Source organism: Malurus melanocephalus, unplaced genomic scaffold, assembly GCF_030028575.1.
Source record: "Malurus melanocephalus ecotype Western Australia unplaced genomic scaffold, MMel_1.1 scaffold_352, whole genome shotgun sequence".
Taxonomy (NCBI): Eukaryota; Metazoa; Chordata; class Aves; order Passeriformes; family Maluridae; genus Malurus; species Malurus melanocephalus.
In genome coordinates, this window is record NW_026623584.1 from 1 (window position 1) to 25,712 (window position 25,712).

The 25,712-nt window shown below is 36.1% G+C and overlaps 1 protein-coding gene across 5 annotated transcripts in view; it reads right to left on the reverse strand.

Annotated features, from left to right (window-relative positions):
- Positions 1-441: 441 nt before the first annotated feature.
- The window catches only part of CLCN3 (chloride voltage-gated channel 3), a 62,477-nt gene continuing 37,206 nt past the window's right edge, over positions 442-25,712 (reverse strand). For 3 of the 5 annotated variants that reach the window (XM_057378280.1, XM_057378281.1, XM_057378282.1), the window contains 12 exons: positions 22,983-23,140; positions 20,657-20,756; positions 18,873-19,060; positions 18,088-18,210; positions 16,598-16,804; positions 15,811-15,891; positions 14,036-14,581; positions 11,669-11,855; positions 9,947-10,345; positions 7,567-7,783; positions 5,197-5,272; positions 442-3,540 (listed from right to left, as the gene is read on the reverse strand). In XM_057378280.1, coding sequence (XP_057234263.1) covers positions 3,382-3,540; positions 5,197-5,272; positions 7,567-7,783; positions 9,947-10,345; positions 11,669-11,855; positions 14,036-14,581; positions 15,811-15,891; positions 16,598-16,804; positions 18,088-18,210; positions 18,873-19,060; positions 20,657-20,756; positions 22,983-23,140 — 2,441 coding nt within the window. In that variant the 3' untranslated portion in view covers positions 442-3,381. The remainder of the gene's footprint in view (positions 3,541-5,196; positions 5,273-7,566; positions 7,784-9,946; positions 10,346-11,668; positions 11,856-14,035; positions 14,582-15,810; positions 15,892-16,597; positions 16,805-18,087; positions 18,211-18,872; positions 19,061-20,656; positions 20,757-22,982; positions 23,141-25,712) is intronic. The other 2 variants (XM_057378283.1, XM_057378284.1) reach the window with 1 other exon arrangement.

The window sequence follows — 25,712 nt, forward strand, 5'->3', positions numbered from 1 at the left end:
GCTCAGAAGGGTGGTACATGCCCCATCTCTGGAAGTGTTTAATGGAGGGAGCTGAGCAAAGCTAGGTCTAGAGGAAGGTGTCCCTGCCCATCACAAGAGGCTTAAGAGTAGAACATCTTTAAGTTCCTTTCCAACCCAAGTTATTCTGTGAAATACACATCATGAACAGTTTAGACAATGGAAGGATTGTCCACTTTTAACTTTTAAATCAGAAAGCCAACTATTCTATAATTAAAACAAAAATGCCCCACTTAAGGCTGACTTGTTTGGTAGGGGTAGCTACTGATTTGTAGCCAAATGTCAGGCAATGCATATACTGCATCTCCTAAAATCCATTCTTTTCATCAAATCTTTGTACTAGTTTTGTACATAAAATTCTTAGCTGTTAATTTTCTCAGGGAAAATAACTGCAAAAATCAACACAAATATCGTTTGTGAAAACATGACAGAACAATAAATGGTCATACAGAAGTTTTTAATGTTTGATTAAATCATCACAGTAATGAGAATTTTTACTGTAATGATATACAGTTCTACCACACTATTATAAATAAAAACATTAAGATCAATATTAAATACAGCTCTAGGCAACATCACAGATTAACAAAGAATGCATTCTTCATGAACCAGTATATGAATGATTTAAAAAATAAAAAAAATGCTGACACTTTCCCCCTCCCATCCATCACTTTTTTTTTCTCAAATTAGTAACTTGAGTAAGGCGCTGCAAGTTTCATGTTAGAAATTTTTTGTTGCACAGTACAGGCACACATACTTCATTACCAGAACCTCTACTGTATGTTTACCAGAAGACATTTTAAATGCCAACAGGGAAAGCTTAGCAGGTTAAGAGGAGTAAACAGAGATGCACAATTTATATGCAGCACTCAGGATCCACACAGAAATTATGAAACTCAGCAGCAGTGTGAACTGTATTTAAATTCAGACAGTGCAGACTGCAGAATTAGGTGCAAGTTAATACAGTACACACAGCAGTGTTTTACAATAGCATCAGATTTCAAACTGATTTTTGTACATGTAGTGAGTTTGTATTCTTCCACTATAGAAAAAAAAAAATCAGACAACGGGAATCAGTGGCACAGACAACTTCCAGAGCAGTTTTCTGTAAATGGGCCAAATCCTGCTCTTTATGAAGCTTCCTCTTCTTCAAGCTTATGCAATGTAACAGAGCAAATTCTTAACCACTAGCACTAACTTCATGTGGAAGAGTACAGCTGATTGCTGCCATGCTCCCATTTTCATATAGCCTAATTCCCTGTTTCAGTACCAAACATTTTTTAATACAGGGCCTGATCACTGTGATCTCCCTAGCACATTCCACTTTCTACTGGTTCCAGTTGCTGCTAGATATGAGATGATAAAATGTAGACGGCAGTTTTTTACTAGGAAAAATCAGTTAAAATTTAACAGTGCACTTACTTAAGCACAGCCAGTAATTGTGCAGCTTGTCAAAAGTACAAGAATTTTGGTTCATTGTGTTAATTGTATTTGAGATAAAATCATACTGAATACTTTGAATAAAGATGTTTGAGGTAACTGTGATGAATGCCTTAGAGATATTTAAATTATTATGTTAGACTTTCAGTGTTTATTTTTTTGCCATTTTTGTAGTCTTGTGAGCATAATTGTTAAAAGAAAGAAATTTTATTGAACCCCACATTACAAAACATGATTTTTGTCAGCCAGATTTCTTAATTTTTTTTCTCCTTAGTTTAGGCTTATAGCATTTTGCCATTTTTCCTCTGCATGCACATGTGGTGGTCTGATAAAATGAATAGGAAACAAAACAATCTACTGTAAAGAAGTTAGGGATTTGTCAGTTCACCTTTGAGTGTGTGTATTCAGTTGCTGCCAAATTTTGAAGTCCAGCCAAAGTTTCAAGTACTGGATTCAATTCTGCCCTGCTGCTCCGGTGTGACTACATATAATTTGCACCTCTATGTATGTGAGACAAAAGAAAAAAGGAGTCAAAAGCAGTCTAATAGTTGCTTTCTTCTATTACTTTTAAAACCCCGCAGTTTTTTTTAAAAACAAAACCTTACTGTTCCAGTTATCTGCTAGTAAAGAAAAAAGGAAATCCAAAGTAACGGCAGTGAAAGTTACATTTGAAAATGATCTTGAATGTATGTTGGATCATAAAGAAGCCATTTTCTTGAAACCCTTCATCTAGTTGTAAACATTTGCTAATCCTCCATTAGTTGCAGAGGATTATAAATTATTCTATAAAATCACATTAAAAAGGTAATTAGTTATGTGAGATATTAGCTGATTCATATTTAATAGATTTTTAAATTCATACAAATATAAATAAAGAATGGTAAAACTTCAAGAAAAATAATATACATTTAGTGCAAATTATGAGTTACATTTCTTTCTACCTTGTCAGCAAGTGGAACATCTTTTGTGGAGAAGAAAAAATAAAAATGATCATTCTTCAACTTCACAGGGGGAAAAAAAAGATCTCCAGTGTTGTAGCATGCATTTTTACCAGATACACGTATACAGAATTGTTCCAGCTCTTAAACTAGTAGAATAGCAGTATTTTTCCTTATACTGCACAACATTGGTATATATTATAGTGTTTTCAATAATACAAAAATTGCATAAGACCAGGTCACATTATTGATACTTTCTGCAGCAAAACCAGTATTTTTCTTTGAAATACTAGTTTCACCTGGTTTTAGTTTTCTCTTATCATGACAGCACACAGGTTGAGAGAAGTCTCACATGGTTCTGGCAAGGTATTACCTGTTCAATCTGGTTTTGTTGCAGTGGATCTGCACTACCCCAATCATTTCATGATTTACAAACTTAGACATTGAATGGCACAAGAAAAACCTCCCTTCTTGTGATCACACCTCAGTAACTCACAGTACATCTCAATATGAGAAACAACTGCTTCAAAAGGGCACACCAATTTTAAAGAGGCTTTGTTACGGCTCAGGAGAGAGAGAAATAAAGCTCTTCTGGAATGTAGAAATGTGACGTGTAATAGTTAATACGTTTCATGAGTTAACACAACAGTTTTCAATGATAAGAAGGGCAAGACCTTTCAGTCTTCACAAGATGGCTCAATTCAGAACGATCCCTCCAGAAACAGGGATTAATAACACATCTCTTCAATGCTGAAGTACCAGGCTGGGGCTGGAGAATGGCACCACTGCACGGCTCACCCACTGCACTATCATGGCAGACCTGATATCTCAGGACGCATCCAGTGCACGACAGCAGCTCTCCCTTCCCACACTCCCATCAGCCTTCCTCATCGCCACATGCTCCCCCAGACTGACTCCTGATTGCCAGCAGCACTGTTACACAAAAACCCAGCTCTCGTCTCTGATTTTACAAGTATTCCCCAGACTAAAGTGTTGTGCTATTCAACAAATGAACCTCCTCTTCCGTTTCCTCTCTCTCCTCAGCTATGGGTTTCAGTTGAACATTATGGAGGCGGGGTCTTGGTTTGCCGTCTGGGCCATATGACGGAGGATATCTTTTTTTGTTATAATGCCAAGGAGGCGCCTGAAAAGGATAAATGGAAGACTGATATTAATCCAAGCAGGAAAATAATGAAGCAGAACAAATCTGTAGCCAAGTCCTTTTTGTTGACAGGAATAGAGCAAAAGTAAACAGCCTGATTTTCTTATTTAAACAGAAACATTTTATTTATCAAAATGTTGAGGAACCACCAGTTTGATAAAACACAGCAATGCTGAGACACTGTTTCAGATGGTCTCTGACAGCTGTAGTCCATTTTAATGAAATACAAGTCATACAAGTAGAGCCCATTACAATTTTTATTTAACTTTTTGCTTCTACAAAAATCAAATTTTGATTAGCATATGCCAACAAAAAAGTAACAAAGAGGGACAAAGAAAAGAGAGGTATGAAAAAGAAGTGATATTGATCTCATTTCGCAAGGGAGGCATGTTCCAAACTAGCCATCAGAAGTGATGTACTGCTTGATGGCTCCAAATCAAGCCAATCACACTCCCCTTCCCTCCTTTTTTAAACCAGAAAGATCCTTCCAGTCTTACACACTGTCTCAGGTTGAATGTATGCATAGGAGCACATGGTACTGGCCATGAAACTTTTGTAAAGTAAATAATAGTTAATTAGTTTTTGGAGTCCATGGCATCAGAAAAAAGTTAACTATGAATAGTAAAAGATAATTTTAATTTTTCAACTTAGATACTGTGCTCTTATGACAGGGTCTTTTATAACTGTAACTGTGAAACATCAAATAGAGTGAGACTGTCTGAAAGGATAATATCACAAGAGAAGCAAAGAGCAGAATAAATGAGCTGCTGCCCTTGTTTTATTCTGGTTAGTACATTTCAGTTTGTCTTATTAAAGGATGCATGAAATACTTGTGAAATATTAGCATAAAATGAGAACATAATTAGCATGTTTTGCACTTAAGCAGCTAAACATGGTGGGGATGTTTAGTAGACATGAAACTAGCAACCCATGTCCCAATTAAGACAAAGTCTACCACCTATCTAAGGGGTTAGTTCACAACATAATGGTTAAAATCATATCTAGATTCTGAAGTCAGCAGTCAACATAGTAGCGGGCCACTTGGTGGCTAAGGGTATCACTGCACATTCTGTACGCTGCTGTAGGTAACAGCGGCAGAATCACAGGACTTTACATAAAATCCCAGGACTTTACTAAAAAATAAGAAATTTTTAAAATCATGTTGATAAAGAGGGATTACAGGGAAGATCTAATGATACAATTAAAACATGCTTGTCTTTGCTTCTCAAAAGATGTGATGCCTTGCTATTTAACAGCTATTTAAAGCTGTCCAGGTCAGAAAAAGAAATTGGCATATATGAAAATCTAAATTTGGCAGGGAAAAAGTACTCCTAGCTGCATGCCTTCCCACCTGGGGAATTCAGCAGATCAACCAGCAGATCTGTGTGATCTTAACAACACAAGTACCAGAAAGTCTAGTTTACTTTGCTTTAATGTTGTGATTAACAGTATGTTCACATTTACAGCTTCATTTCTACAAAAGGATTTTGCACATGTTGTTTTATGGTTTAATACAGATTTTGAGCATAGGAAGATTTCATTGTTCAGCTGATGTCATAAAAGCCCTGAACAGTTCACAAGTTTCATGCTTCCTGACTTCTAATGTGTCTAATTATGAGATCTGATATATCTAATCACCAAGGGTTCGACGTGCTGCTTTAGTTGCTCGAGATGCTCTAATATGTTCTTCTTTGTGATGATCCCCAAGACAATCCTGAAACAGATTATGTTATGCTAATAACTGTGTGTGAAATCAAATTAAAAAAAAGTTTTAATCATAATGTAAAAGTATTAGAGAAAAAAAAAAAAAAAAAAAAAAAGAAAGAAATAGAATGGTTGCAGGAAAGCAAATGAGATAATTAAATGAAAATTTATTTGAAAGTCAGTACCCTTTTGCTTTTTTCCTTTTTCTCCCAAAATGTTGAACAAAATTGGCTCTTCAACCACCCCAGAGTGGTATGTTTCTTGTATCAGATACACATCAGGGTAGCAAACTCTATCCCTTCTACCCAAATTCACATATTTTTGGGTTTTAAAGGCACTGAAACTAAAATCTACTTTGTATTTCCTTTGTTTAATAGTTATTTCTCCTCACACATACAGATAATTATTCACATTGTAACAAGCCACAGTTGATGAACTAAGTAAATACTGTGTAAAGTCATACACAAGCATCACAAGCAATTGAGGTTTGAAGCTGCCCTACAGAGCTGGGATATCTGCTGTCCTTAGAAACAGACAAATTCAGACAAATTTCTGGTTCACGACAATACAAATCAAGAGCAACTCCTGGAATGGATAATGTGGTACAAATTTGGCAGAAAGAGGCTCAGTTTTCTCTCTGTCATCTGCACCAATTTCTGCACAATCCCATCTGGGCTGGAACCAGTATGTTCCTGTGTGTCTTTAAAAAGGTACATTCAGTTTGCAGAAAATTTAACAGCCAAAATATAAAGTAGTCCTTGACATCCACTAGGCTATATACATGTCATGGCTAAATATCATCTGGACTAGTATTTATGGTCTGCTCTTCTAGTAATGAACAGTGTGCTTGTAGAACACCACAAATCTTTAAATTTAAGTAGGATAAAATAAATACTAAAGCCATCCATACTTCCTGTTACTTTATGATAAAATAGTTAAAAATATAATAGAGCTTGACATAGCTTTGCATGATCAAACTTTATCTTTAGAGAAGCTTTTATCACCAATGTCAATGTTTGAGCTCTCAATCAAAACAGAAACTAAGAAAAAATTATCATAGTAAATACTTTTCAGTGAAGTTGTATCAATTCCAATTTCCTCCCCAAAACAAGAATAACTGCATGCCTGCACTAACTTTTAAGTGTCAGATCATGATGTCTTTTCCCTACCAGAGAAAGCTTCTGGAAACTACTTGCCATTCCATACAGAGATGCATTGAAAAAAAAAGGTAAACCGTTAAAATAAATGTTTTAAAATACATCTGAAAGAAATAAACTTGGAAACCAATGCAATATTTAAATATTTGCCACATAGAGCAGCAGTCTTTTTTCTCACAGAAAAACTAAGAAAGTCCCAGTCTTATTTCAGATTTCTCATCTCAAGGACACTGATCAATCCTAAACATGTGTATAGACATATACAACATTTCACTCCCCAGGTTCCTTAAAAGACATGCTAAAGGGAAAGCAAGATACTATGGTAGGAGCTGCAATGTTGCATGTCAAGTGTTTAATGCAAGAGATACAGGAAAGCAGAATGTTAAAGGAACAGCTGCACAGAAAAAGATCATGTTAGAAAACAAGGACCAGTTTAGGTAAGAGACAATTACAACGAACATTTGGTTTGCATGCCGGAGCCTGATTTATTTAGTAGATAATCACAGTCTCATTCACAAACATTCTAAACATTAAAAATTAATAATTAAAATTAATTTCCTGAAGTATTTCAAATTGTAGAAACAAAAGTTGCAGATTGAAGTTCCAGAACTAGCAGCAGTTTAGCAGTTAGTATTCCAAAAAAACAAAAGCTTGGTGGTAATCGCCATCCTAGACTCCAGAAGAAGAGATACTGACTGGATAATTTTCTCCTTTACTGTTTATGAACACAGTATTTTTAGATGTTCAGTAGCTGCTGACACACTGAATGTTGCCATTACACAGACGAGAGAAAACACAGGCCTTAGACTGTGCATCATGCAAGACTAAATTTCTGGGAGACGTGTCTCCTCCACAAGCAAGTTGCACAGACCAAGCTTGCTGAATGGCCGCAAATTTTTACCAGAAGATTATAAAGTTACTAAAACCATCCGATTGCTTACTTGGAATACAAGGGAGGTGTAAGAATTTCAGAGGTGCTACAGCACAGCATGCTCTTAATGAACAGCTGGGGTCCTCAGTTGCAATACCAAACTTAAGGGTTCAAATACCATGATCCTGGTATATATCCCGGTTCAAATCTTCTGATCCTGGAAGTGAAAATTACTGTATCTAACAAAATGAACAGCATTGCTACCACTTTACTCACCCATTGTGTGTTACAAGGCACTGCCTCAGACCCAGCTTCCGGAAAATATCCACCACTATTTCCATTGGTGTGTGGTCTGTCACGGTGAAAGGGCTCATATCAAGTATGCTTCTGAGCTTCAAAGGTCGAGGGCTTTCGGCTGGAAGCGATGGRGTATGCTGGGCAAAACATACCCTGGAACTGCCAACAATCCCTTCCTGCTTCTTTCTAGCACTTTCTTTAAGAAAGACAGGGAAGGGAGAAAAACAGCAGAGGAGGAAGAATTTACAATCCTGGAGTAAGATGTTAGTGCAGACAGACAGTTCAACCAACCCTATCAGACACTTTCATACATTTCCATAGTCACTGCTTTATCCCAAAGAAGTGGTTGTGCAGAAGTCACAAAAGCCATCTACCATTCAGCTTTAGTAATTACCTAATAAATAACTTTTATTTACTATAAACAGGTGGAAAGGCTTAAAAAATAACATGCAGGAAGCACATAGACAGCTGCAGAAGACACTGACAGAGAAAAGCCAGTCTCAATTGACAGCTCCCTGTCATGATTCCAAGGGTTGTAACTACTACTAATTCGTAATCAAAGAGGTAATTTCTGATCACTCTAAAAATGTTGTCTTCCTGTTTTAAAATGGATTTCTTTTGCTTTTTTGAGGACTGGATCCTCCTCCCCTTCATATATTCATAACCTAGGTCACAACAGCAGTCCCCCTCACATCCTCAACTATTTCACACCATCACAGAATCAYAGAATATCCTGAGCTGGAAGGATCATGAAGCCCAACTACTGACTCTGCACAGGAGAGCTTCAAGAATCACACCATCTGCCTAAGAGTCTTGTCCAATTGCTTCTTGAACTCTGTCTCTGCTTGGTGCTTGGTTGGCCTGTTCCAGTGCCCAACCACCTTCTGGGTGAAGAACCTTTTCCTGATACCCAACCTAAACCTCCCCAGAAAAACTTCAGACCATTCCCTTAGGTCCTGTCCCTGATTACCAGAGAGAGATCAGTGTCTGCCTGTCCTCTTTTCCTCAAGAGGAAGCTGTAACTGCAAAGAGGTCTTCCCTCATCCTCTTTTCCTGGCTGAACAGAAGTGACCTCAGCGCTCCTCATATGGCTTCCCCTCAAGGCTCTTCAACACCCTTGTAGCCCTCCTTTGGACGATCCCTAATAGCTTTATAACCCTTTTGACAATCTGGCAACCAAAAGTGCCCACAGGACTCAAGGTGAGGCCACCCCAGGTCAGAGCAGAGCAGGACAATCCCCTCCCTCACCTGGCTGCCAATGGTGTGCCTGATTCACCCCAGGACACAGCTGGCCCTGCTGGCAGCCAGGGCACAATGACTCTCTTATAAGCCAGACACAACCCAAGAAAAAGCAGCTTCCTCTGTATAATCTCAGCAGCTGAAATGAGTCTTAGCTGTGAAAGTATTCTTAGAAGAATGTTTTGTATTCTCCCATTTACTCAAGTAAATGCAAACTTAAACCAGAATCAGGTCAGTGATAGTTTCCACGTTTTGGACATTCATATAAATCCTACATAATAGCTTGGTACTCACAGTAGTAAGACCATAGGCAAAAATTTGACTGAGGTAAACAGTGTTATATTCTCTAGGCATGTTTTCAAAAAGTTTCAAAAGATTTTTTGTCCCTTTCTCAAGTGTCTTTGTTACAGAGATACRTATAAAATAAAAAAGTAGTTTAAGATGCAACTTCCACCATTGATTTCATGCACTCTCTTACATAACAATGTGGTTTTTCATTTGATTATGAAAGTAGCCTCAAAATCCACAGAATTTTTCCTGCCAGTGCACAWAGCATGGTCACAAGTATCACACAGAAAGAAAGGGACCAAACAGGGTTTATGTGCTCATGCGCCCAGGGACAAACTTCCCATTACACAAACAGTGAAAAAACCAGAAACCTAAAATAATTAATATTGCACTTATCTCTCCATAATACAACCTTAGTTGTTATAACAACAGTAAATAATGTACTGTCAGAAAGACGTATTATATACATTTTAAAATTACTTGGACAGTAATTTTATTCTCACAGACTACTGCTGGTCTAAAATGAGAATTACACTATTTTGAAGAATGTTAGTGTAGTATCACTTGAGGAAATGAGATACTATCAAAAGTCTCAAAAAACTAAAAATACCAGATAGAGATAATATCTTGACCTACTTGAGGATGACAACTTTTGTTTTTACAAGAGAGATGTGCATTTTCTTCATTTCAGAGCCTGCTATTGAAGATATATTATATACTTAAATAAATCTGAAGGCTACAAACACACAGAATAAATTCTATTTTAAATATAAAATAATATAAAACAATTTGAATTGGCACACATACTAACATAATACTGAAAGTTAATTACCTATTGCAATAGTTAAATCTCTTCTCAGAGCAAAGCCCACCAGACGCTGCGATTCTTTTGACATAATAACAGGAAAACCATTATAGCTGGTTTCATTGATCAAGTTTTCTATGTCTTCGACCGTCATATTATCTTGCGTCAGAACTGCTAAAGGTGGGTCGCTTCTCCGAGGTCTCATCACATCAGCAGCCAGAGTTGTGTGAGTAAATTCTTCCTTTGCATCCAAGAAAGGATATCCATTCAGTCGGATGTGTGCTTCATAGATGCCTTCCCTCCCRAAGGCATCTCCTACCCACTTACTGGTCATGACTGCAGCCATTAGGGGCACAATATATTCCAGCCCTCCTGTTAGCTCAAAGACAATTACTACCAGGGACACAGTCATCCTTGTCACACCACCTGCAAGGAAAATGGTAGCCGGTAACATTAGTGTATCAGATAATCATGATAATCATGATTTTAGAATTTTCTGCCTTCCTGTTGAGAAGGAAGGAGAAACGTCATTTTTGGCATGAAAGGTCATCTGAGAAACATCCTCTTATCATAACAACAGAAGCAGACAGGGAAAATGAACACAAAACTTACAGAAGTGAAAAAGAGTTTTAGCAAAAATTCATATAAAGGGAGGTAATAAATGTAATTGGAAAATGTGCAGTTATTTAATGTAAACTAAGAATGAAACTGTGTACATCTCCATACCACAGGCTGAAAAGCATTGTGAAATGCAAGGAAATCCAGTAAGATAAGAATTTGTAAAAAGAATGGAACTAATGCAAAGAAGTCACAGGTAGCAAATCAACAGCTAGGTTGTTCAAACGACTGGGAATTTAATGCTGTTGCTTAATCATAAAAGCCAAACAGAATTACGAGCTGATGAAAAGAAATCTCTTTCTTGGACTACAGGAGAAGACAGGGATCGTATTTCTCTTTTGTTGCTATTTAAGATGGGTTTTTTTCTGCTGAGTTTTCTGATGACTTATCGTCATTCAACAGAAGAATAGGARCCATCTTTCAATACGTTCTAGAGTGATTCAAGTTGAACAATTAAAAAACAACCTCTCCAAAACCTAAATTTGCATCCCTAGTTTATCTGATTACCGAAATGCACTTTTAGTTTTCTACTTTTTGCACAATCTGTACTAGCAGCTTTTAAGTTTCATTTCTAAGGCAATCAAGTTATAAACAAGGACAAGACAAAACTTTCAAAAAACCTCTCCAAGTTTAGGTGCCCAACTTAAGACTCTTTTCACTACACTGATTTTCAACAATTACATTTGTTAAAAATACCTTACAGACTGATAGAAGTTTTGTTTGGATTATGAATTTCAAGAACAATTTTTGAAATTCATGTAGATGTGGCAGCTGATCACACCACTTCTTTCTAATAATTTTAACTGTTCTTGACACTGTAAATGCTCTACTTCATACATTTCAAGAAACTGATTTTTCTAACCAATGTAGTAATGACATCTCTTAATACCAAAAAGAGAAAGCAAACACTACTACTTAATAATTTCTATTACTCATCAATTTAGATTTCACATTATTCCTAAGATCACAAGGATCTGAGGGTCTTGTGTAAAGACATGAATGTATTATTCTGGAGGGAAGTCCATATAAATAGGTCTTCCAAAATTGCGTAAGTTTTTAACTATTTTCATTTTTTAATAATTATTTTGATATATGAAGTAATCAAATACTTATTTGTTTTATTTTATTTACCTAAGCATGCAGCAGCTCCAACCATGGCATAGAGACCAGGTGTAATACAGTCAGCTCCAACTTCACACCACTCCTTGAAAATGAACCAGTCATGATGGTAGTAAGCCAGCTGCTCCACTGCAATTCCTACAATCCTTCCTGCTATTGCTCCAATTGCCATACTTGGTATGAACAACCCAGATGGAACCTGCAACAAAAACAGAACTGCTGTCATGCTTAACAAGTGATTTTTTTTTTCCACCCAAAAGGGATGCAAATGCTCAACCTGTCAGGTTAAAACTACATGAAGTGACCTTGGAAGGTTAGTAGAACTTAACAGAATGCTATTGCTATCTCTGATTGACCTGATTAGCCAAAACCATTTCATGAGTGTGTTTATTTATATCTTACTGAATTTAAGAGAAAACCTATCACCAATACACGACCATGAACTAGACTCTCATGCCAACAGCACAACTGTTATCAGGTACACATCCAGTGTGAGCTGTTTACTAGTACTGAAAAGAGTTCCTTAAAATTTCCTGTCTCCCTTATTCCTTCATGTTCCTCAGAGTCATCATTCACTTACTGCTGGACTGCAACTTAGGACTGTCTACCTAAACTGCTTCCTGACAGTGCTATAAATCAGATGGCCAACCAAATAGTGATTTTCAAAACACTATTATTGCTGTTTCTATACAAATGAGTGTATACAGAATGCTAAATACACTGAGAGGAAAAGAGAAGATAATCTCCACTGCAAATAGTAGGTAATGCATTAGGTTGAAAAAAAAAGAAGCTCCTACTGTCATTTTAACATTACTTAAACATTACTTCAAATGTTCTTCTGCTACTAACTAAAACCTGAGAAGGCCATACAGCCTTGTCACACAACCATGGCTTAGCAAAGTATTATTGCAAAGTTGTTTTTATCAGCAGCTTCATATAAAGTAACTGTTGTGTATCTGTTCTTCTGCTTACAAAGCTTATCTTCTTTTCAAAACATATACTGGTACCTAAATGTCGCATTACACTGTAAATCCCTGCTGCTTCTCCTCACAGCAGTAGTTAACATCGTAATATTTTATACTGTGACTGAAGTACAGAAGTGAGTACAAATAAAGAGTAGAATTTTTACTTTGTCTAAATGCACCTCAACCCATCTTGTCAAAATAACATCATTAAAAATTGCACTCCTGGTGTAACAGGACACATAACGTAATTTTTCTTGTATTGTAGAGCTGTTAAATGTAAGTATTGTGCAATTCCAGACAATAGATTTTTGGTGTGGTATTCAATAAGTGGTACAGAAATGTATTTCAGAATTGCTGTTGTTGTCAGTATTATTATACTTTGCCTACATTTATGGCTGCAAAGATCATTTCTAAGCAACAGACCAAGGAAAAGCAAACATAACTTATAATTATTATTACTGTTACATTTAGCCTGTATTTGTGGTTGCAAAGCTTATTTCTAACCAACAAACTAAGGAAAAACAAATGCAGCAAACTTTGTGTTAGAAAGACAGCAGCATGGGTGTTGAGAAGTTTAATAATCCTTCACTCCCACACTGAATTACTTAATATTTCAGTGTTGAGAGGTAATAATCAATGCCATCATTTTAATCTAGTATTCAAATTGTGCATTTATGCCACTACTGTTATTTCCCACAATTAACTATGCATCTAAGCCCCTTTCTAACTGCTAAAATCAATTTTTTTTCATGAGTTCAACTCTTTCTTGGTGAACAGTACAACAGTACCCTGAAAAAATACCATATTTCCAAAACAAAAAGAAACTAAATCAATCTTGGAAACTGCCTCAGATCCTAGCATGCTACAGCACCATGCCCCAGAAATTCAGCCTCCATGTGGAAATCGCATCCCGATCGCTTCTGGTCCTTCAGTTATGTAACTTTTTTATGGACTAGCTTCTTCTCCTCTCTCCATCCTATGTGGAAAATGTTACAAATCTAACTGTAATTATGATTTTACAGTTCCATTTGTTTGCATAAGGCTCTGAATCACAATCACAAAGTGGAGAGAAATCTTCCCAGAGAAGTAGCACGGGAAAAAAGCTAAGTACTTCTTCTCAGCTTTATTCTCWGGGGGTTGCTTTTGAGCAAGCTCAAATTATACTACAGAAGAAAAGTTTTGTTCTGTGGCACATGGGTCATCTTTGTAACAAGCAGGGATTATTATATGGATACAAATTTCCACTTCTTTGGTAGTGCAGCTGCATACCAGCCAGTTCTGAGGCAGAACTGTAACCCCTTCCCACCTGTTGATCAGCATTTAGACACAGTAACTACTGATAATAAGCAGAAAATGAGAAAGGCAAAAATTAAATTACCACAGCAGATGACATAGCTACTGTATTCACACTTACCTTGATACCAAAGGTGAAGACTGTCATGATTATTTTAAATATGAGCGCTAAACACAACTGCCATATAGCTGAATAGACTCCAGTGCCTGCTGGACGGTCAGGAATATCATCTACTATTTTGCTTGCATTCATATCATTTCTGTAGTCACAGAGCGATGAGGATTCTAGTGGCCCACAGTCTGTGAAAAGCTCCTTAATAAGCTCACTGGTGTTTAGTCTTGTATAGGGATTAGGAAATGCAATGACAGCTGTTATTGCTGCAACAATAATAACTTCCAGGACAGGATACTTCCCAAATTTTGTAGATTTGCGTCGACGACACCATGCAATATTTGCTCGGATGAAAAACGCTCCCCAGAGCCCACCAAATACTCCCAGAAGAATAAAAGGAAGCAGTTCAAAAAGGTACCAGGGAGTATGATATTCCACATAAAAAAGAACTAGGCGGCTATTACCAAAAGGATTGATGGACCTTAAAACAAATGCAGCTACTAAAGCAGCAAAAAACGATCTCCATAAAGTTTTCAGTGGGAAATAGTAACTGACCTGCAAAAGACAATACATGAGAATTATTAATGATTCAATAAAAAACCTGGAAAGATAGGTTTATGCATGCGTTAGAGTATTGTTGCTCATATGGTATAAGATTAAGAAAGCACTCTTAGATTATCAGTATTATTCCTATCACTTGGAGCACTGGTACTCCAGCAGACTCTACATTTTTAGAAAGGTCTGTAACTAATATCAGATTTAAAGTCAATGCTATAGCAATGTTGAAACCACTGCTGTTTTAAGACTATTAGGAAATGATGCACTGTGATTTAGGCCTTAGAAGCTGCTCTGTTTGTGTCTCTTTTTAGCCTTCATGTGAACCAGGGTGTTTACTAGCTGCACTCTCAGATTTCCTGCTAACACTTTCATCTCCTTTCAACCTATGTTGAAAGGTTTCTCACAGATCTGTTATGTTTAAGTATCAGTAAAACAAACAAACAAAAAAAAATGAACAGGCCTCAAAGCAGAACATGCAATTTCATTCTTAAGCCCTACACAGCCTGATTTGAATTTCAAGAGTTTTCTTCAGCATTTTTTTGGCAACAAAGGAATTTCTCAAAATCCCTTGAGAATATAACAAAATTATACATGAAAGAATATTTTCCCTCCTTTTCAATTCTGAGATTTCAGGGTTTTAATTGCCTTTAAAGATGCCAATGATAGAAGAAACAATTTTATATATTTCCAAAATGAGTAATTAAAATTAATTTAACATAAACTATTCCTTGGAGAAGAGAATTTAGTTGCTTTGGAGGTAAGTTTTATAGCATAATTTCCCCTTTAATAATTATCGTATTCAATTGTGTTTACTACCTGAAACTTTAAGTAATGTTTAAAACCTTGCCTCAAAAAACACTGTCCAGGAATTTCTAAAGCCTTTTCAAAAATGAAAAATAAGAGTCCTATTTCTTTTTTGTTTCAGAATAAACTCTTAGACTGAAAAGCTGCTGTGTGTCTATCTGTACATCAACTGTAATTATTAACAGACCTAGCCCTTCTCCAGAATAAAATAACTGAGAATAAAGTAAAGCAGAATTCATTCATTCAAAAAGACCCCCATATCTTTAGGAGTTGGCTGGTAATGGGACTCTTGGCTTTGAAATATGCACTCAAAAATAATTTCCTTCTTACGAAAGACTTCATAGCTTAAAGGAATCTGAGATTATTTAAACTAGGAGAGATTTTTTAAAACATTTATCCTTTAGTGCCATCTCTTGACATACCTCCTCCAGACTGAAAAGGACGCCACCAATTGGGGCACCAAAGGCTACAGAAACTCCTGCTGCTGATGCAGCTGACAAAACCTGGAAAAGAAAGAGTATCAARAGTAAGAGGCAGCAGAAACAAAGTATGCTCTTGTGCCACTTGGGCATTGAAGAGTTAGAAGCAAAGCCGAGCCTTTGAAGAACAGMAGGAGCAAGGCGTATTTAGTTTTGTTTTCAGTTCTTACTATCCTACCCCACTACTGGCAGTCAAGTAACTTTCCTCAAGTCTAGGCTATTTGGCCTATAATGGTAACTGGTGAAGAATTTCCCAGTCCTTATCCTGACCTCTGAGCTTTTCATCTTACTGTCTCTGGCTGTCCTGCCAACAAAGGGCAGTGACAGAACTGCTTGGCCAGTACCAAGTCGAACCCATCACACTCTCACTAACAACACCGAACTGAAACAGGGCAGAAACGCTGTTATCACCAAGAACACTTTGTTCCTGGGTTCAGAGTACTGCGCTGTCCTCACAATTGAAGACACTCATCAATTACCAAAATGTAGAGACAAGCACAGAGAGAACTTAAAAAAATCAAATGGTCTCGGAGGTGGAAGAAATACAAACTGACTCTGACATGGAAATTTAYCTTTGAGAATGCTAGAGACAATACATTGTTTTAACATAATAAATAACCATTGTTAATTACTAAACACTGTCCAAGAGAACAAATACCACCTTTTAAAGAAATCAGTGTAAATACACAGATATTCAATACATTCTAGAAATGCTTTTTCAAGAACTTACCTCTCTTTTTTTAGCTTCATTTGTACTGTATTTTGGAAAGAGGTAGGAAAAAATATTCCCACAGCAGCAGGCAACATGTACCAAAGGGCCCTCTTTTCCTAAACTCAGCCCTGATGCAACAGCCAAGACTAAAGTAATTGTTTTTATCATCAAAGTCCACTTCCCCAAGTAACCTCTGATGATAAAGCCGCTCAAAATAGTTTTTATCTGAAAGAAATAAAAAAACAGTCTGTTACTGCATTCTTCTATTTTCTGAAAATAACTAATTCTGTAATTWTAACAGCAGAACTTCAAAGCCAGCCTTTTCAAATTACTTATTTTATCACACTTTAAAACACGTATCATTCAGATTGCTYATCTGCTTGCCAGAGGCTTTCCATTCGCAACTTACTCTGAAACACTGGACAATAACATAAAACAACATTATCAATTACATTTAGTAGGAAATTAATTTGCAGCAGCTTCTAAGATTGGATTCATTAGTTTATCAGGTAAATTATAACGTGAAAGGAGAAAACTTCTGAAGAAAAAACAAACCTGTAAAAAACAAGCTCAAGGTCATCTATTGTAGCGATATCCCATTTGGACCAATATTACCCCTGTTTTCTCTTTATGTTTTACCATCACTACATAAAAATTAACAGTACATTAGTACATTTCTTCACATAATGATGTAAAACATTAGTCTATCTCCATCAGAAAAGATGTGCCACTTGCCAAAGTTATTACTATGCTTAACAAGGCTATATTAGCCTGGAAAATATGTCCATGTATAGGAAATTAATACAGTTATCATAGGACAACATGTCCATAAATAGGATGTACATAAAACACTAGGCAGCTGTGTCTATAAAGTAAAGACAGCTCAATTTGGAAACCAATTGAAAATGAAATCTCTTCTGGAATAATAGCACAGAACTACTTCAGGCTTACAGAGAGGCAGGATAAAAAAAAAATTCCCAGAAAAACTGAGGAAGTGAGACTGATCAGAATTTATTTGACTTTGGATTTTTCTCTTCCATTCTGGGGATAGTAGCAGACAGCAATTGTAAACAAGGAGTTTTTGAGGATATTACATATTTTATACTGTGTTGTTTTGTGCTAGTTAAGGCAACTAAGGCCATTGCAACAAAAGAATGACTGCTCTATCAAAGGACCCGTATTGTGTCAATGAATCACTGCACACTTATCACCATAGGGAAAGTGTGGATTAGGGAAGGTTTGGAAATCACTCTTCAGAAGTATACAAAGCCAAATGCTTCCTTAAAATGTGGTCCTGACAAAAGCAAAATATACTAACCGGGGAGATTCTTTCAAATTTGGAGCATTTGCTCTGAAATAATTAGCATTCAATTTGAATGCTTATATTAATACATTTCTTCAAAGGCACAAGGTGCTCCCTCTTCCCATCCCCTTGACCCAGTAAGGTAACAGTAATCTACACATTGATATGAAACGCCTACAATACAGATATGTTAGTTAGACCTCACCTCAGGTATCCCTGAGCCACAGGCGTAGGGAGCAAATATCTTCACCAGAGAAACTGCTAAGAAGGCAAAGCTCAATGCCCAGAAAATGTACATTATGTAGTTCATTATGTATGATCCTGGACCCTAAAAGCAAAAACAAAAAGTCAAAATAAATTTGACGTAGGAGCAAAATCACTACTTAAAATAATCCAGAAGTACTCTTGCTGCAAGTAGATTTATACACACATTTTGAAGTACAACAACTATTGCCAAGTCAAGAGAGAGAGTTTTGTTTGAAAAGCATAAAGTTATGACAGTTGCAAATTAGAACAGACCAGGTTATAAAGGGTAGAAAGTGTTCTAACACTTCATCTTAAAAATAAAAAATAAATATGGAACAGGTATCTTTTTAATAGCTATTAGCAGCTACAATCTAGTGAATACCGAGTAAATCTTTCTTATTAAAAAAAAAAAAAGTGGTAGAAAAAATAAATCCATTCTTAGTAGTTATCAGAGAAACCCACAAATGTATTTAATTTACATACAGCTATGATCAAGAATATAAATTCTTGTGTTAAATAACAGTTCTATACTCTCATAACTTCTTTACATTCACAATACTCCAAGGCCCCTTGCAGTTCATGAAATACACATTTATTACACTACAATTTATTACTTAATTCAAAAACTGAAAAATGGCACAGACAGCACAACCCAAACCCATGTTTAGAACCCTAACCTTAAGACCATTATTTTCTTCCCATATTCAGCAGTCAAGCTGTTGAACAAAACCATCAAATACTCACTTCTGCTTGCCCAATTATTAGTTCYGCCCATGTTTTCCACTGTGGACATTTATCTCTCTCTTCAAATGTGGTCTCATTTGAACCCCAACAACACTGTTCATGGTTAAACCACAAAGCACTAAGACAAATGCCTTCCTTTAAGTCAGTCATCCAGTCAGCAGCTATGTCAATTAATCCTGCCAATGCCCCTGTAGAAACAGTTTTCTATTAATGTTCTGGTAAACAGAAATAACACACACAGCTAAAATGAAGAAATCTGCTTGTATTAACCAATGTAAACTGTGATTACAGAAAACCAAATAGACAATTAATATAATACTGATTTCCAGGATTACATCCTGCTCTCATTATTGTAAGACTAGTATTTGCTGAAGAACTGACTACTTTATATATTTCCCAAGTTAAATTAGACTTTTTTTTTCTTGCTTATTTTTTTTCCCTATGCCACAGTTCTCCACCAGTCCATTGAAAGCAAGGAGTTAAGAATACAAAACAGAACTATTACTTTATGGTGATGGAGCCTGGAGCCTTTATTGTGATGGAGCCTTTACTGAGCCTGAAGAGACAGAATCTACCCATTTTAAACGTGGAAAAGGATTCTAACCCATGAGTTGTCAAGTCAAAAGCGGTATTTCAGTAAAACAAAATGTTAACCAAATTAATTAAAACACATAAACATAAAATCTACTTGTGACTCAACTCAGGGTTCTACCATTTAAGACCCACTAGACATACAAGACATACTAGCAGGCATCTGAAACTGAAAAACGTAGCAACACTCAAGACCTAGCAACACTCAAGAATTTGCTCACTTTGTTGCTCAGAAACACAATAAAGGACTTTTAATAAACAGCAGCTTAGGGGGTTGAAAACACTACACTGCATGTTCCCACTGAAATTATTAGAAACAAATTCCAGTAATTATACACTCCTGGTTTGTGCATCCAGAAGTATATAAAGATGCTACAAGCTTTGCATATATATATTAATTTACATGTGGTTTGTGAGTAATTATACATCTACCTAAGCAGTAATTATACTGTTACCATACTTTTTAATAGGAAAAGCTTTATTGCACAACTAATCTCCTTAACACTTAATCTAAAATGTCTGTTTGAAATATTTATTTTTTAAAAAAAACCTGTGCACTAAGTTTGTGACTTTTCCTTCCTACAGCGGTTGGTCACTTTAAACTATACTGACAGAAAGCAGCAGTACTGGCTGACAGTGGGACCACAAATAATTGGATGGTTTTAGATGTAAAGTTCATTCTAAAATACTTTACGAGGAGAGAATCGAAGTATAGGTCAACAAACTCTACCTGTAAAGTCAATATTTTCTGTGGAACAATCTCTGTAAGGGTATGACAAAAACATATAGCTAGACTGCACTCATGCATAAACATATGCTTTACAAGGAAGTGTGCTTACCAAAACTACACATCTACCAGAACTACTTTTACAATCAACACTTTCACAAGAAATCACAGGATTAAAGAGCATTGATAGTTTAACARGTGAGAATTCAAAAAACTCTTGAGAAATTGTCTCTAAATTCTGGGAGGATTTTGGTTCCCTCACCTCAAGAGGCCTGTATATCAAGATAGTCAACCTTCTCTTATGGAATTACAGTAGAAGACAGAACCAGCTCTTACTCAGGCTGGTGGCTAACACTGACTAGGCTTAGAGCTGGTTGAGTCTACTACTACAATTCCATAAGGGAAGAACATAGTAAATACACTTGCTGACAAATTTAAGACAAGAATCCTTTGTGCTCTAATTTACCTGATGCCAAACCAGTTAGTGTGACTACCAGCCATCCTGACCATGCATCGTACAAACTTTTTGTCATCTCCCATGCTGATTCTTTCTTCTTGCTGTTAATCTGCAAAGAGAAACGGTTATGCAGAGTTGCATGTATTTCTGTAATATGAATAACAGAAAAAAAGGAAGTATGACATACAAACTGCATGATGCAAGCTGCAGGCAAATACACCCTCTGTTGAAACCACAAGTGTTCTGCTTGTATTTAGTGCTTTACATAGATAAATCAGCTTAGCTATTCAGACATCAAACAACTGACAGAGAAACATGTATTTGCTTAATTTAAAGAACTAAAATCCAGAAAATGCATTATTAGGATGAATTAGCACTTTCTATGACACACATCTAAAACATGAACTGTAGCATTATTTGTCTCCTATTACATTTTTTGAGCATCAAATGAACCGTTGCATACTAATAATAAGCGATTACATATGATTCACATTTCCAAAACTCTACTTAAAATAGAAACATCTTCAGACTAAAAAAAACATAAAAGTAAAATAAAATAAAAAAGTGGATAACTACCCTATAATACTTCTAGACAACTACAAGTAATGACACTTAAAATTACTGTACTGCTTAAGTTGCTATTCTTATTTTATCCTTATTTACCTTGTGCACTTAGCTGTAATATGTGCTTAACTAGTTTTATGATTAAACCTTCATTATGCAATTACATTGTATTCTAATAATTTTTTCATCCTGTAAAATGAGAAAGTATGTGCAGCAAACAGCAAAACCAAATCAAACCAAGCAAAGAAAAACAACAAGCAAAGAAAGCACAATACTAGACAAGGAAATCCTGAAAAAAATATCACCCCCTTCTTTTTACATCTTTGATTACATGGCCAGTCTGTTTCCTGTCATTCAGAGTATATTTATAAATTTCACGTTAGTTCTGTGATTATGAAATCTGAACTATCTTGCTTGACTTTTCTGGTCTYGGGCATGAAAATGAGCAACAGCTGTGAGACTTTAAGTTATCCATGTCCAAATGTGATCTGCCTTGCCAGGATTTGGTCAGGCCCAGCATTCTATCCAATGGCACATCCATTAGCCATAACCTACATATCAGTGTAAAGATGGCCTTGTATTAATTGCTGCTTAGACATTGAATTATGACATTAAGTACTATATGGAAACACCTTACTTCTCATTAAAAGCATCCAAACAAGGTACATGTTCACAGAGGATTATGAGATTCTATTCTTATTGTCCACAGATCTCTTTTCCTTAAAAATGCACTAGAGAGTGCAATTGTGGGTATTTTGGCTTTTAAAGTGCTGTAAGGCTGGCTTTTTTTTTACCAAGCAAAAGTAAATCAGCACACACGTCCTACACTTGCTTTTACAAAGTTTCCAAGGACAGCAGAATAATGTTATAGTGTTTATGTGAAGGAACTCTCCTCTCGTATGTCCATACTATTATAATTACTTGTTAACKGTTCATTTTGTTCAGTGAAAAATTTAAGGAAAAATCATATTTCTAAATCTGTTCCGGTTTTAAGGTTAATTAACGTAAGCATCCCGGAAGTTTGGCAGTAAGGCTCTAAATAGCATATTTCTGCCTAAAACAATATCAAACAAGTTTATTACATGAATGACAGTATCTAGCATGTTACTGACTAACACAATTTGAGTCTGTTTCATGAAAGAACTCCTTACAGAGTACACTGACAAAGTTAAATAGCCTGAACTTTGAAGGTCTTCTGAAGAAATCACTAGAGAAGAGAAAAGCAAGTTCTGTGATAGAAGAGAGGATAGTTACCATACATAGTGAGACTGCTTTTTTTTTTAAACTACATATACACTGATATAAGTGGTTTAGAGACGAGAATAATCCAAACAACCACAGCATCACATTGCAGTGGCACAGACACACTTGTGCCAGTATAAAAGCAATATACATCAGTCTTCACTTTTCCATACAAGTACCACCAAACTCAGTATTTACTATTACAAAATATAGTACTGGAGAATAACCTTAAACATACTAACATGCAAAAAAAGGCAGTACCGTAAAAATGTTATTTGATGATAGGGGATGATAGGGGCCTATTCCCACTCCTTTAAATTACTGCTTCCTCTACAAGCTATAATAATGTTGCAGGACTGCAGGGATCAATGAAGCAGTGCTTTTTTAACAGTATTCAAGTAGTCCTACCTGAGGTAACCAGCTACAAATGTAAAGAACATGCATATATTTGTACATGTTACTAGATCAGACCTTAACTCCAACATCCAATCACACATATTTTCCAAGTACTCTTATTTATCTCAAGTACCCGTCTGTGCCGTTCTCTGTCTTTGCACTTCTCTCGAACCCAGTCAATGGTATGGAAGTCATCGTATGTTCCTACTCCAGGAATTGGCTCATCCAGAAGGTCCAGTAAATGTGTTGAACTGTTGATATTTCCTCCATTTGTCATTGTATAATGAGTTCCTGCAGCAGAGAAACACAGGAATGAATTATTTCTGCAATAAATGAAGTGTTCTGTGTCCATAACAAAAATTTCTTAACAACTCATTAAGACACTTTCCATAAAATGCGTATTGTATTGTCATTTAGGTCTCTCAATGTTGCAGGTCCTTGTTTTGTTCCGTCACTCAGCTGTAAGTTAAATTTGCGTATTAGTGACTTTGTGTTTCCACTGGTTAAATAGGAATGTAGTAGTCAACTTATTGTTCTGTTTAGTGTGCAGACTCCAGAAAATCTTCAGTAGAAGCAAATGGAAAAAACAGCAGTTTTGACAGACATTTAACTTGAAGTTTATTTTAGTTTATGAACTACCAGAGGAAAATCTTTTTGTACAAAAACAAAACCAGGATGATTAGCTAGAAAGTCCACAGTACCTCTATAAGTTACCAGTTGTTTTTAAATACAAATTCTATTGATTACTAATCTCTCCTACATGTCTAAACCAAACCTAAAATACATTATTAAAATATTATCAGTGCAGCTAAAAAGCAACAAAAAGCCAAACAAATACTTTTATTTTGGTTTTATTTTTTTCAGGTAAAAGCTTGTCAAAGGACCTACCTGTAAACTTCTAAATGCTACAAATGCTGAGTTCACCAGCCCAAGCCCTCACCAACAACTCACAATTAGATTTATATATAAGCAAAATGTGCCTTTTTCCTTTATACTTGTTAAATCTAGTATGTAGAAGCAGTGTGACACCTGGCAATACATTCTGACCAAAGTGACACYTCAGTCATCTACTGCTGAAGAGGTCGTATTTGCACCTGCTATATAACAGTTTATTTGGACATCTTCTTTGTGGTGAAAGACAACACACAAGAAAATAACACAAAAATCACATTAGGACAAAATACAATCTATAAATTTCAAGGTACACAAACAACTATTATTACAAATTCTATAAAGGTTAAAACAAAATACAGAAGACAATGCAAATGTAGCAGACAGCTCCCCAGTAACACCAATACCATTCTCTTACATGAGCCTGGCTGCTGTCTTTAGCTTAATACTTTTTTCCCCAGTCTATGCCATACTAAATTCCCTCCCCCATCTATTTCCCACAGCTAAGCCCTGTAAATCTCTTCCCAAAGCTGCTGCTAGTCTCTCTTAAGGCACACGTAAAGAAGCATTACCTATGCTTCCATTAATAAAGGGCTAACAACAATAACAACAACAATTTAAATCAGATTTGCTAATAGAGGTGATTGTGAAAAACTTGCTTTAGGATAAGGGATTAAATTCTCTTGTCATTTCCAATTCTCATAACTAGAAGTCTAAGATGCACGTCTGACTACCTGAAAGGACAAGCTGATCTTGTGGAAGAGATAGTAAAAAAATTCACACTGTAATAACTGGTTTAGCTCTCTAAATTAAGACACTAACAGAATACATTGTATGACAAGATTATTTTTACATGAAAGCAACTTCCTTTGCAAAGTAAGGGGATATAAATTAACCTCACCCACAGCTAAATTATTAAACCACTTCAAAGTTACAACGTGATCAGACTTTCCTGAACCTAAGCAGGGTGGGGCAAAAGCTTGTGCTTGCCCCAGAGCAGTTAGTTCATGCTCTACTATATATGRATCAAACTACAAGGAGCATGCAATCGTATGCCACAGAAGGCAAAGGAGATTTGAGAGTTATAAATGTATCACAAACAGTAACAGATAATTTTATGCATATCAAAAGGTGCTGAATTGTAATTTCCCCTAGGGGAAACTATCAGAAATTGCACCATATTAATAGCACAGACCCAAAACAGAACTTGGAGCTGACTAAAAAGGATGGTCATTATCTAGATACAGTACAAATCCCACTAAAACTGTCAGGTTCCTACTTTGCCAACATTTGCTGGTGCACCAGATACTGGAATCTAAGTGACTACTGTATCATGGGGAAGAGACAGAGAACAAGATCTACATAGAACTGCTGTGAATGCCTGATACAACTGAATAGCTGTAATCTTGTACCAAACGTGATAGAAAGGCATCCCTACAGACAACCATGAAGAAGACAACTCTACAAAATTTGACGCTCTGTATACAAGATACAGAATTCTGAGATGACATTTTCCTGCTACTATTAGGATCTATGCAGTATACAACTATTCTGAAGGAGATTTTAGACAAATATATTTTTACCAATGCTCAACATTCTTCCAAGCTTTCACTTCCCGTTCTACCCTTCCTTCTCTAGCATCTCACATAGCAAGATGCTCCTTCCAGCTATGAAGATAATGACTCTCATCAGCATAAACACAAAAATTCTCACATTTTACTCCCAGTTTCAAAGTGTCATTAAATTTATTTTCAACGCAGTTAGGTTTTGTTAAAACCCTTACTAGAATACAAATATTTCATCACAACATTCTAACCATCAGGCAGGAAATCATCATTACATAGATGAATTGTAGCACTTTGCAAACACTGAGAAAGTATTTCCCCTTCCTTCCCTTCCCTTTTCCCCGGTCCTCAAGTTTCAAGATGCTTTTTCAGGCTACATGCTTTTCACCAAAACAGAAGCAGTTTTA